Source organism: Hipposideros armiger, unplaced genomic scaffold, assembly GCF_001890085.2.
Source record: "Hipposideros armiger isolate ML-2016 unplaced genomic scaffold, ASM189008v1 scaffold_237, whole genome shotgun sequence".
Lineage (NCBI taxonomy): Eukaryota > Metazoa > Chordata > Mammalia > Chiroptera > Hipposideridae > Hipposideros > Hipposideros armiger.
The window spans coordinates 1,368,933-1,380,494 of NW_017731587.1; the positions used below are offsets into that span (position 1 = coordinate 1,368,933).

The 11,562-nt window shown below is 40.3% G+C and overlaps 1 protein-coding gene and 1 pseudogene across 2 annotated transcripts in view; one reads left to right on the forward strand and one right to left on the reverse strand.

Annotated features, from left to right (window-relative positions):
* Positions 1-11,562, reverse strand: part of TMTC2 (transmembrane O-mannosyltransferase targeting cadherins 2) — a 422,158-nt gene extending 410,596 nt beyond the window's left edge. For both annotated transcript variants that reach the window (XM_019655152.1, XM_019655153.1), the window contains exon 1: positions 11,105-11,562. In XM_019655152.1, coding sequence (XP_019510697.1) covers positions 11,105-11,187 — 83 coding nt within the window. In that variant the 5' untranslated portion in view covers positions 11,188-11,562. The remainder of the gene's footprint in view (positions 1-11,104) is intronic.
* LOC109389540 (host cell factor C1 regulator 1 pseudogene) lies at positions 234-1,002 on the forward strand (annotated as a pseudogene).

An 11,562-nucleotide genomic window follows, 5' to 3' on the forward strand; every position in this document is an offset into this window, starting at 1 on the left:
AGAAGCTGGCAACTGATCTGCCTCGCCCGGGAAGAGCGCAATGATGGTGCCAACTTGGGCCAGTGAAGCGATGTCCTCCAGAACTAGACTGAAGAACAAAAGGACAGCAACTTGACTGTTCCCCTCCCCCCAATTCCCCAATAAAAAAAATCTTAAAAAAAAACCAAAAACACACACACACACAAAAACATTTCTATTAAGTAGGAATGTAAAACTTCAGATATTTAGGGTATTCACCTATTCAGAAATTCCCCCAAAGTGCCCAAAGGCTAAGGTCTAGTGTACCAGGTTAAAAAATCCTATGGGCCCAAGCATTTCTAATCCTATGAAGATACCTGCACCCGACAGCATCACCCGACTGCCTGAGTAGCATTAAGAAATCTTTAGGCTGCAGGACCTATGATTCTTCAGCAGCCTCTGGAGTGAGGCCCTCCCCAAGTCAGGCCCACCATGATCCGCGGTCACCTCAAGGGCACCTCGAGGCCTGGATGCGAGCTCCTCTCTCTGAGGAGATGCACCCATGAGCACCAAATGGCGATTGGAGCAGGAGCCCCTGCGCAGGTAGTTCCTGTCTGAGGGGAACATGGCCACCCACTTCTCTCTACTCAGCCCGCACAATGACCACCCTTACTGCAGCCTCCCTAGGGCTTTCCCCGCAGCTTTTCCCCCACTCAGAAGCCCTTGCTGTGAGCTGCTTCTCTGAGGATACCCTGGAAACCTGATCCCTGAGGCCATCAGGATGCTGAGGCTGGGGTCACCCCTGCATCCCACTCCCCTGCAACCCCAGCTGGGGATATAATGGAGCTCTGAGTTCTGGCAGGCAGCACCCTTGCCCACCCTCTTTCTCTCCAACAGGGGAGACCAACACCCCAGGAAGGGACCAGCTGCCCTGCTTTTCCTGCAGACCAGGCCTCTGGGCACCAGGACCTTCCCCCAACAGAGAACTCTGAGCCCAACAGAACCCTAGGGTGGAGGGGCAGAAGGGACAGCAGCATGGGAATAGGGGCATGCCCCTCTCTCCCCCAAAAGAACTAAATAAAGATTGCTGAGCAGAAAAAAAAAAGAAATCTTTATCTTCCCTACTCTCCGATCCCGGAACACCTATGTTTTGCTGCCTTTCTCAAGTCTATAAAGTCTTCATGCAACAGAAGCCAAATTTCCTTACGAGAGATTGTTCAACAAAAGTACAAGCTAATAAAGGCACTGACTGTAGACACTCAGTTTCAACTTCTGTATCTATTCAAGTCACAAGCCTAAAGCAACCAGATATCAGTTTATTTGTCAAAATCAGAATCCAACACCTGTCTCCACAGTAATGTTACAAAGAAGATGATATTGTAATACAAGACGGTGACAGATGTTTCAATAAAGATCATCTCCTAGAATCTCAATAGGCTCTCTCTACCTTTTCGACATCTACACAATAACTCACACCCATATGATACTATAAAGATGTTGTGATTGAATACGAAAACAAAACAGAGAGCGATGAGATAAAATGGCTAAACAAAACAGAGGTGCCTGATCCTCAATCATTTTTAATCCAAGAATTTAGGTTGCCTTTCCAAATGTTTGTAAAACACACCGCACCATGTGTAATACATTTAAATGAAATAGAGCCTTATTACTCTTATTGCAGTGTGGTACCCGAACCAACAGCATCTGTTCCACCCAGGAATGATAGAAACACAGGCTTTTAGGTCTACTCCAGACAGAATCTGCATTTTTACATCCCGAGGTGATTTACAGGTAGACTGAAGTCTGTGAGGCCTTGACCTAGAAATAGATACCCATCCACAGACAGAAAGAGGCCCAGCTCAACAATGTCCATTTAGAAGAGACACAGAGATCCAACTGGTTCAAAGGAACTGGGAATTTAAACTGCATTTTACAAGCTTTTTGAAAGGCAATCGTCAGTATCAAAGGATGAAGGCAGGGGGGCAAAATATGAGAGAGCAGGCCTGAAGCCCCCTTGCCTGCCACGGGTGCTCTCAACATCATTTCAGGCATGAATTTAAAAGTAGCTACTAAATACTCCCTCACTGATAACATACACAAGGTTTTAAAACATGAAATTTCATTTTCTGTTCAACATGGAAGAAAACACATCATTTTTTTTGCAAAGAAAAAATACAGAGACTCATATATAGAAGTGGAAGAAGCAGACCTAAAAAGATCGTTATTAACAGAATCTTTTAAATAGAAAAAAAAGAGACCTGTGGCAAACTACAGTGAGTATTTTCAGGCTGCACAGTAGTGTCTTTAATAGATTTTTATCCAAATCTCAAATTCATTTTCTTTGGTTAAATCAGTACATATCACTGTAAGAGTGGGTTCAAGTGTAAACGCTTATTTCTTTAACATAAATTCAGTGATGATACAGCACCCTTTATTTTTTCTTTCAACAGAAGAATAAGAAAAACCTTCCTATTTTCAATGAGGTTGACCAAATGAATTCAGGTATACCAGTTTTTCACATCAGTTATAAATAATTGCCTTCCTTCAAAGGACCCATTTCTGAAAATAAAAATGTCTTTTTGCCTGATTAAACTTCTTCATCATCTGAGAACTTTTCTTCCGCAAATTCGTACTTGGAAAATTTGTCATTAGAAGCTTCTTTATCAAAATGAGCTCTTTTCAATTGCTTTGGGTGTGCAGTCCTGCAGTGAATTATTGGAGGAGGAGGGGAACATTCTGTTGGAAAACAAGTATACTTGACAAAGTACTTGGGACCCACATATTCCACCTTAAGACATCTTCGACAATCCAAGGCAAGCGCCTCAGTATTTATTATACCTTTAACAAACTGAAGACAGAAAGGCAGAAGTGGCCAAGAGACAGTTTATAAACAATGAGGAAGGTCCTCAGGGAAACACTGCAGCTGCTGGCCCTGCCTCAAGAACCCCTTCTCCCAAATGGCTCTGTAATGACAAGCAGCCCCTCCAAGCTGAGGAGAGTAGCAGTCAAACCTGTGAACGTAATCCCTAGAGCCACCACGGAAGGCACCCTCTGTTGAGAACACAAATGGCAGGGATGTCGCTTCAACATGCACTGACCTTGTAAAGAATTAAACTATTGACTCTCATTTTTAATCCAAGGGATACCACCAACAGAAAAGAAAGCGGGGTAGACATGCTTTCATGGTGGAACCAATTGGAAATTAACAAAACAAGACGTTTATTTTTCCCAAAGTGTTTTCCCTAGTCTGCCTCTCTCAAAGATGAGTTTTATAATTTTGGATTTATAAAAAGAAATAACAATATGCTTTATACCAATGTCCTAAACATAGGCATAGAACCCAACTGAGAGATCAAAACAAAACAAAAAACAAGGCGATGGTTTGCATCCTTTCAGTCTCTTTATAGAAGATGTATAAGCAACTGAAAAGAGAAAACAAAATTTCATAAGACACAGCTGTAAAAATTTTACTGGCCTTATTCATCTTTAAAAAAAAAACAAAAAACTTATTTTGTAAGACGCAAACTTGTGAACTGCATTTAAAGTGAATGCCCCAAGAATTCCAAGTATGCAGGCTTATACGGATTGTCCGTCTTCCCACTGGATTTTTAAACAGTGTTGAAACATGACTGTTTGAAATACTTCAGTGCCATCATTTAACACTGTTCAAAATGTCAAGAGCCATATTGCGCCCCAGTGGCCACTCTTCAACAAATAACACATCCTTTGAAGTAAAAATACTCCTAAATGATGCCAAGTGAGAATTTCTAGGCTAGAGCAGTTCAAAATTTTCTCTACCTAAAGAAATCAATAATCTATGGAACTACAATTTGCGGGGGTGGAGGGGCGGGACACTTTCACTAGCAAACCTTGTGAATTTTTCAGTTTCCAACGTCAGTACATTCCTCCACCCCACGGCAATACATTGTTTCCCAATTAAACCAAAATCATAGGCCTACAATGAACTTGCTTTTCTTTTTCAACTTGATGCTCCTAAGGAACAATCACACATTTATTATAATCAATTCCACAGAACTGAAGGGTAATCATCAAAGACAAAGGGATCTGACAGGAACACTCTCTTTGGCCCCAACACCTAGCTCACAGCTGCTATTCCAAGGGCACTGATGTGTGTTTCATTTGACAAATCATGTAATTTAGTCAGTCTCTTTGACGATAACTTCATGTTGCGCCACATTTCATACCCTGCCTCACTCTGATATCACAAAATGCCCCAGCAAAGAAATCAAGAAACAAAAGCTTACATCTAATTACCATAAGCAAATAGCATCTCCTCAGCCAAATACTACTGCACTTTTAAAACAGATACAGTAGCACTGCTTTCAAGCAAGGTGGCATGTGTATATCCTTGGAATAAATATTGGGTTGTTGGAAAAGTCATGACGCATGTTTGCAACGAAAAACATAGAAAAATAAAAATACGTCATGATTTTTCTGACAACCCATTAAATGTACACATAATTTCACTTAATTCCACAATAAAATGGAATCTAACAATGGAGTTAGAATTTTCCATTCTAATCTTTTTTCCATATTAATTTTTAGACATGATCACATCAAAATATCTCTCTCCCTCTCATCTTTAAAATCATATTTAGTTGTCTCAATTAAACGCATTTTAGGAAATGCCCATAAATAAAATAAAACTACTCTAAAAACAATAGCAATTTTTTAATGTAGACTCTTGAAAACAAATCATTTCAGTGCTCCTGCCTTCTTCAAAATTCTCCTGAGTAGACAGACTAATTCAATTCTTTCCCATTTACCTGTAAAGAAAAAAGGTCATAGTGGAACTCAAAACTGAAATCCAAAAAAGTTCTTAAAAGACTGAAATGAACTTTTATATCTTTTATTCTCAGAAACCGTGAGTACCAGAGAAACTGACAAATGTGACTGAAAAGCTAAACTGTCAGAGAGAAAGAAAAGGGATCAATAGAAATTTAATAGTGCTGCATCTTGTTAGAATTAACTGCGTAGAAAATACAGCCAAAAAAATTCTCTGAGGCAAAAGTCTTCCATCCCTAGGACCAGTGGAGGCAAATCTCGTTAACTCAAAGAGTTCAGCCACTGCAGACCTCCAAGGAAAACAACTGACGGGGACATTTAGGAAGGAGACATTTGGAAGAGATGTTCTAAAGCTTCCTCACGGACGAATAAAGTGCCAATTTTATTAAATGATAATAAAATGAAATTTTATTAAAGAGCAACAGACCAAGAACAAGGCCAGTTCTAGCCATCTTCCATGGGTCCTAGGCACAGATGTCCTGGGACAGAAGCTGAGTGCCAACAAAAGTTTTAAAATGAGTATCAATCAAAATAAACATGGGTAAATGCAAGTGAAATTCTGCTAAAGGATAAGCTATAGGCATTTTTATCAGTCTATCAGTCAGACTCTCAGATTCAAACATGTTACAGTATCTGCTAAAGTACAAGTAGGAAAGGACAGACAGGTATGGGTGCTTGTTGACAAGAGTGAACAGCTGCTGTTTCTATTATGCACCATATGTATGAGAAGCCTACGTCTAGTAGTATTCATAATGACTCAACTATTGAATGTTGTCATTTATTCCTCAAAAGTACATACAGATCAAATCTGCAAAGAAACCAATTAGCATTATGCATAATTATACTTGTAATTATTCAAAATATGATGCCTTTCCCATCCTATGAAAAAATAGGAGGTATGCAGTTCCTGGTGCTACCTCTCTAAACTTTTTTTAGGCTCTCAGTGAGGACAGCGATTTCTAGAGGAGAGGTCTGTACGTTCAACAACTCACTTGTCCTTCCCATCAAGGCTGCCATGCTTGTCACTTTTGTGAAGTCATTAAAATAAGTATCCAAAGCTGACAGAATACTTAGCTTCCAGGAGAGAATCAAAAAGTTAAAAGATGAATGTTACTATGTTAAAAGTATGGTGGGTGAGAATATTAACATCATAAGAATGTAGGTTTGTCAGCCACAGATTTCTCAGAGCGCCTTAAGGGTAAACTTTATCCTTTCCGAACACGAAGGTCGCTGTTTTAGAGAACATGTACCCTTCGCCTATGATGGACAGCTGCACCATCATGGGCATTTGAAACAAGTGCTGTTAGTGTGCTGAAGAGCAACAAAGAAGTTAGGAAGATAAACTGTGCTCCTAAATCATGTTGCAATTCAAAAGGTTGTAGCTGTTTCAGAATTACAGCAGCAGGGAATTCAGTGTTTCCACAGGGGCACAATAACACGGAAAAACTAAGTGTAGATGACAAGACAATGCAAATTAATAATATATAATAATACAGCCCAAACTACATATACCTATGTAGGAAAACAACTAAGAGACAGATGGCTGGCAAACAATTTTCCCTATGGCTTTTGTAAATGTCCATTCAGCGCTTGTATTTGGGTCATTTTCTAGGATAAACCCCATGTGACAGGCTCAGTGGAGGTAAGGTGGAGTGGTGTGTGCTGGCTTTACATACTTTAAATTTACCGTTGAGATGTACTTGTTCAAAAAGTAACACTAACCTTTTCTACATAGATTTGATCAAACAATCAAAACAGCTAGAAAATAAAATATCACGTAAAATATTTCATACACTATACATTGTATCTACCTGCATTCCCCTCCCCCCCCCCAGTGGCTTATAAACTGGGAAGGAAATTAGAGCAAAAAAACAACTTGTACACACTGGCTTTTTCCAATAAAGACCTGATGAGACAACCTTTGATACAAACCAAACTCCTCCCTTATTTACTTTGATGTTATAAGTAACTCTTTCGAAACATACTTTTAAATACCAGGCATGCCTTCAATAGTTGAACATACAAGAATTTTAAGATACTAATCCCAGGTTGGTCCGAGGTAAATCTATTAGAGAACATTTAGAGGGAAGTTAGTGTGATTATTTCACAAGGGATCCTATCAAGTCAAAAACCCAAACTGAAAATATAACATTAAAAGACTAATAGTTCAATATCTTTAGGGAAAAAACAGGCTTTTTAAAAACTTGTTAACATGCCTTCAATCCTTCATTCCTCCTTTTTAAATGCTGTTAGTCAAAATCTTTATGACATTAAGGAAAATCATCTTAACTAGCGTTTCCATAAAAACTAAGATGTACATTTACACCTAAATGAATAGCTAAATTAGGAATATGCTATTAAGAGCTTGGAGTAGTTTTGACTCAAGAGCAGAAATTTCTGTTGTGGAGATGCTTCTCCAAGTTTCACAATTATTGCCCCATGGAATAGCTAAGAAACTTAAAGGTAATGTTAATGATCATGGTTGGGTTTAACAAATGCAAAATGTGAAAAAAGGGGAAAAAATTTCAAAGCAGCTACAAACGCATTTCCCAATTCCTAAAACTCAAAATGTCTTTTTTAAAAAAATGCATTACTTTACTCACATGAGAATAAAAACATGTATTACTTGCATTATCTCCTTATTTACTTGTTATAAAGGGCATGCCATCCATTAGATGGCTTGTGCAAAATGAAATCAGACTACAAAATAACAGGGTTTACTTCTGTTGCGTGGAAATAAACTGACTCCTCTTTTACTGTTATCTCTATGCAAAACATATTAACAGTGCTCTTTTTAAAGAGAATGAAGGGAAAATAATGCAATGTTATCCTCAACAAAATATATGAGAGTAGAGCATTTGAGGTCAGCAAGTTTTTTCCACTGACCTAAACACCAAATTTCTCCAGAAAATGAGGGGGTCCTTCAAGAAGTCACATGCAACATGACTTAAAATTTGGCAAAGACTGCATATTTATAATTCCACTTTTACTCTAACCACAATTTAGGATTCAATACAGTCATTACGAGATTGAAGGCAAGAGGAGAGAGGGTGAAGTTGAAACCATACATGCTTTTTCATCAGATATGGTGAATTCTACTCTTCTGTTTCACTGCATCCTAGCCATATTCCTAAGTTTAACACAGAAACACTTGTAAAATATTAAATTTTACCATAGGGAAATTGATTTTGCTCTAAGAAAGTTTCAGATTACCACTTAATCTCATCCAAGCTACATCAAACACTAAAAGTAATTACATATATATTGTTTATAAAGTAAACTTGATCACTATATTTAAAAGAAATGATAACTTTGAGAAGTACCACAGCAATAATTTTTAAGCTGAAGCAATATAAAAGCACTCCTACAGTAAATGCCAGATTCTTCAGCTCAAAACGTCTTGATTTAGTTAAGCAAGTCAAGCGTAAGAGCCACCTCCCTCCGTGAATGCTGCTCTTCCTTTGTAGCCCTGGCCTCTTCTTACAGAACTGAATTTCACAAAAGGTCCTGGGGGGGGCAGTGGAACCCACAGATGGAGCTTAAACAAAGTTTTAAACTTGTCTTTGTAGTCTGAAAAGGAGTGGTGGAAATAAACATATTATCATTATCCTGGTTTCTACTTGACTCCCCAGCTCTCTTTCCCGTCAGACCCCAGTGAGTTAGAGTAGTTACAAAGTAGTGTATCTGAGAAGCCACCATTTGCAGTGTGCATCTTGGCACTGAATCACTGGAATATGCAACACAGACACCAAGTAAGTCCCATGTTCCTATTAACATATATTTCATAATTTCCAGGGTACATAAGAATCAAGTTTGATACTTTTAAGATTACATACTCTTAGGAGTAAGTGACTGCATATGCAGTTTTGCACAAAGAAAATTAGCGTAAAATATACTTTTCAAATTGCAACAAAGTATGATTTATATGTGTAGACCCTAGACATCATATCATATATAATGGGGGGGGGGCTAAAAAATGTATACAAGTGGACACTTTGGTGAACGTTGCTCAAGCAGTAATTCGTCATCATCAGAAGTGTCTGGATGCTGATGGCAACCACTTTGAGCACCTCTTGTAACTGCAGAAGTCAAACTGACTTGTATTCATCTTGTGTTACCAGTATATGTTGAGTATTGCAATTTTAATAGGTTTGTTTAAATAATGTATATACATTTTTAATGTGTATACATTTCTTAAAATGTGTATACATTTTTTGTCACCCTCTGTATCTGTATATCATACAGTAGGCATGCTATCAATTAGACAATATGGGTAAGTCATCACATTAAATTCATCTATGTAGTTAGGTAAAAGTCAGGAATTTTCACATTCCATTCAGCCTACAGCATGTAAAGAACTTACAACTGTTAACCCTCAAAGCACAACTTTTTTATCATCATACTTGCACCATTCTCCCTAAGTTATAAAGTCCTAACACTTCTGACTGATGACTAGAGAACACAAAATAAGGACTAAATGAACAGAAAAATGTACATGCAAATTTAGTTTAGTTTCAGCCTTAATCTTTACAAGAGAGTTTCTTTCGACATGTACTTTTTAAAGAATGGAGAGCAATAAACAATAGCATACGCTAGGAAAGCTGGATTTACTACAGTGTTCTATGATAGTTACAGTATTATATGCAATATGATACAAGTGACTTTTTTTATAAGCCGTATATTCTTGGCTTAAATGTTTGCTATTCAAACTGTCCCCAACAGAGTCAGTAACTGCCCAGATTTGTCCCTGAGCTTATGTTATGAAAAGTTACCCATCTTTGGAAGCAAGAGTTTCTCCTCTACTACCCTGGAAATAGCAGGTGCACGATCACCCAAAATTGGAGGGAACAGAGGCAGCTGCTCTCAGACGTTTATTTCTCAGAGCATGTAGCATCATGCTAAAATCGGTACACTGCCTAAAAGCTGAGGAAAAGTTTACATCTAACAGTGGCTTCCTAGCAACGAGTCTCTGATAGACACTACATCAAATGCATTAAGAAAGGTCTGCTGGACGTGGTCGCACCTACTGTGATTTCACAAGAGACATGTGGGTGTTCACTAAGATTCGCTGACTGAAGGCATACATCCATGAACAGGCTTTTAGCCGGGGAGTGGGCACACCAGAGAATACAGACAATGTCTAATTACCAGCAGGAGAAGATGCTGCCTTCACCTCCCCTCACTACCAACCACTTAGCGTAAGTTCACTGGCTGCCTGGCCCTGACCCTGGGGATCCATTCACTTTCCCTAGCCCAGAGAGGCTGCTGAAAAGCTGTCAAAGTAAATCTGTGCTCACTTTTTGGATAGTTTAATTTCAATGGAGCATGAAGCTCCCCAGGCCCGTTAATAAGTTTAGCCAGGCATACTGTTCTCCCTAATATATTTTAATTATGCATCTGTTTTAATTGTAATCAGATTAAGTCACCGGAAAGGACACAAATTGGAATTTTCCCTAATGGCTATTGGAGCTTTTCATCAGTTTCTAAACACTAACAACGTTTAATAAATAGGTAGAGACACGACCACAAAGGTGACATTTTCCAGAAGTCGATGTAGTTTCTTTGACAATACAGTTCAGGTCTCATTAGCCACCCAAACTAACCCAAATGCAAAAGACAACTTCAATCTCTAGGGGCGTCTTCTTCCACTATTAGCACAAAAGAATCGCTAACGTCTAATGCAAAACTCCCAAACAGAAATGAAAGCCCAGGCTTTTTATAAAGTGCTATTCCATCGATTGGTGAGAGAGGCGGGGGAAGCAGACGCGACCAGCAGCAACATTATCTTGGCTCCAAGTACACTACAAACGTCAAAAGGGAAAGTTGAAGCAAAGAGTACGATCCTCTCTTTCCATTATTTTGGCAACTGTCACACGTGTGTTTTAACCTCGGGAAATAAAAGTGTCCCATCAATAAAAGGAAACGTTACAGGGAAGATCTATTGGGGGTGGGGGGCCGGGGGAGACGGCTTTCTTCCAGCCCAGACGTAAAATCGCTCAATGTGCTTTTGTTGCACCAAGGAATACCTAAGACTTGTTTAAAAATATGTTCATTAAACAGTTTCCTAAATTGCTGCGATTTCCGCTAAGAAACTTAAGCGTCTGCCAACAGGCGAGAAGCAAAGAACCTGCTGCAAACTAGGAACCCAAAGTCCCTCAGCCCGCCCAGCGCGCTCGCCTCCCGGGTGTGTTTGCTTTAGGTGTTAATGTTTACGCGTCTCCTAAAACCTTCAGGTGCTAGACCAGCTCTTCCAAGACGCGCTTCCAGCCTCAAAGCGGGAAGCTTCAGAGCTACCACGGAGTCCCCACGCAGCCCGCCACCCCTTCTCTCACCACCTTACCTGTCATCATAGCAGAAATCCGCACTTAGGGTGTTGAGATACAAGGCGAGCCCCAGCGCGCTGCTCACCAACTCTGCAATCATCTCTCCACCGCCTTCCCTCCGGCTCGGCTCCCAGCGCGAGGGCAGCAGCGGCAACAAAAAACAGAAGCATCAATCTCCACCTTCCGCTGCCTTCTCCTCCCAGCTTCACTTTTCCCTCGCCTCCCCACCCTCCGTCCTCTCCCTCCCTTGGGTCCTTCCAATCCACCGCTCTCTTCCTCCTCCTCAGCCCGTCTCCGCAGCTCCTGTGTCCTCCCCGGGTGCGGGCTTACACCGCGCTCCACATGCCCGGCGCCCGCGAGCGGCGAGCGGCGTTCGGGCTCCGCGCCCCCCGGCGGATGCACAGGGCTGGTCCTTCCCGCAGCTCGAGGCCCCCACCCTAACCCATGGCAATTCGGGATGCCCTAGGTGAGGAGT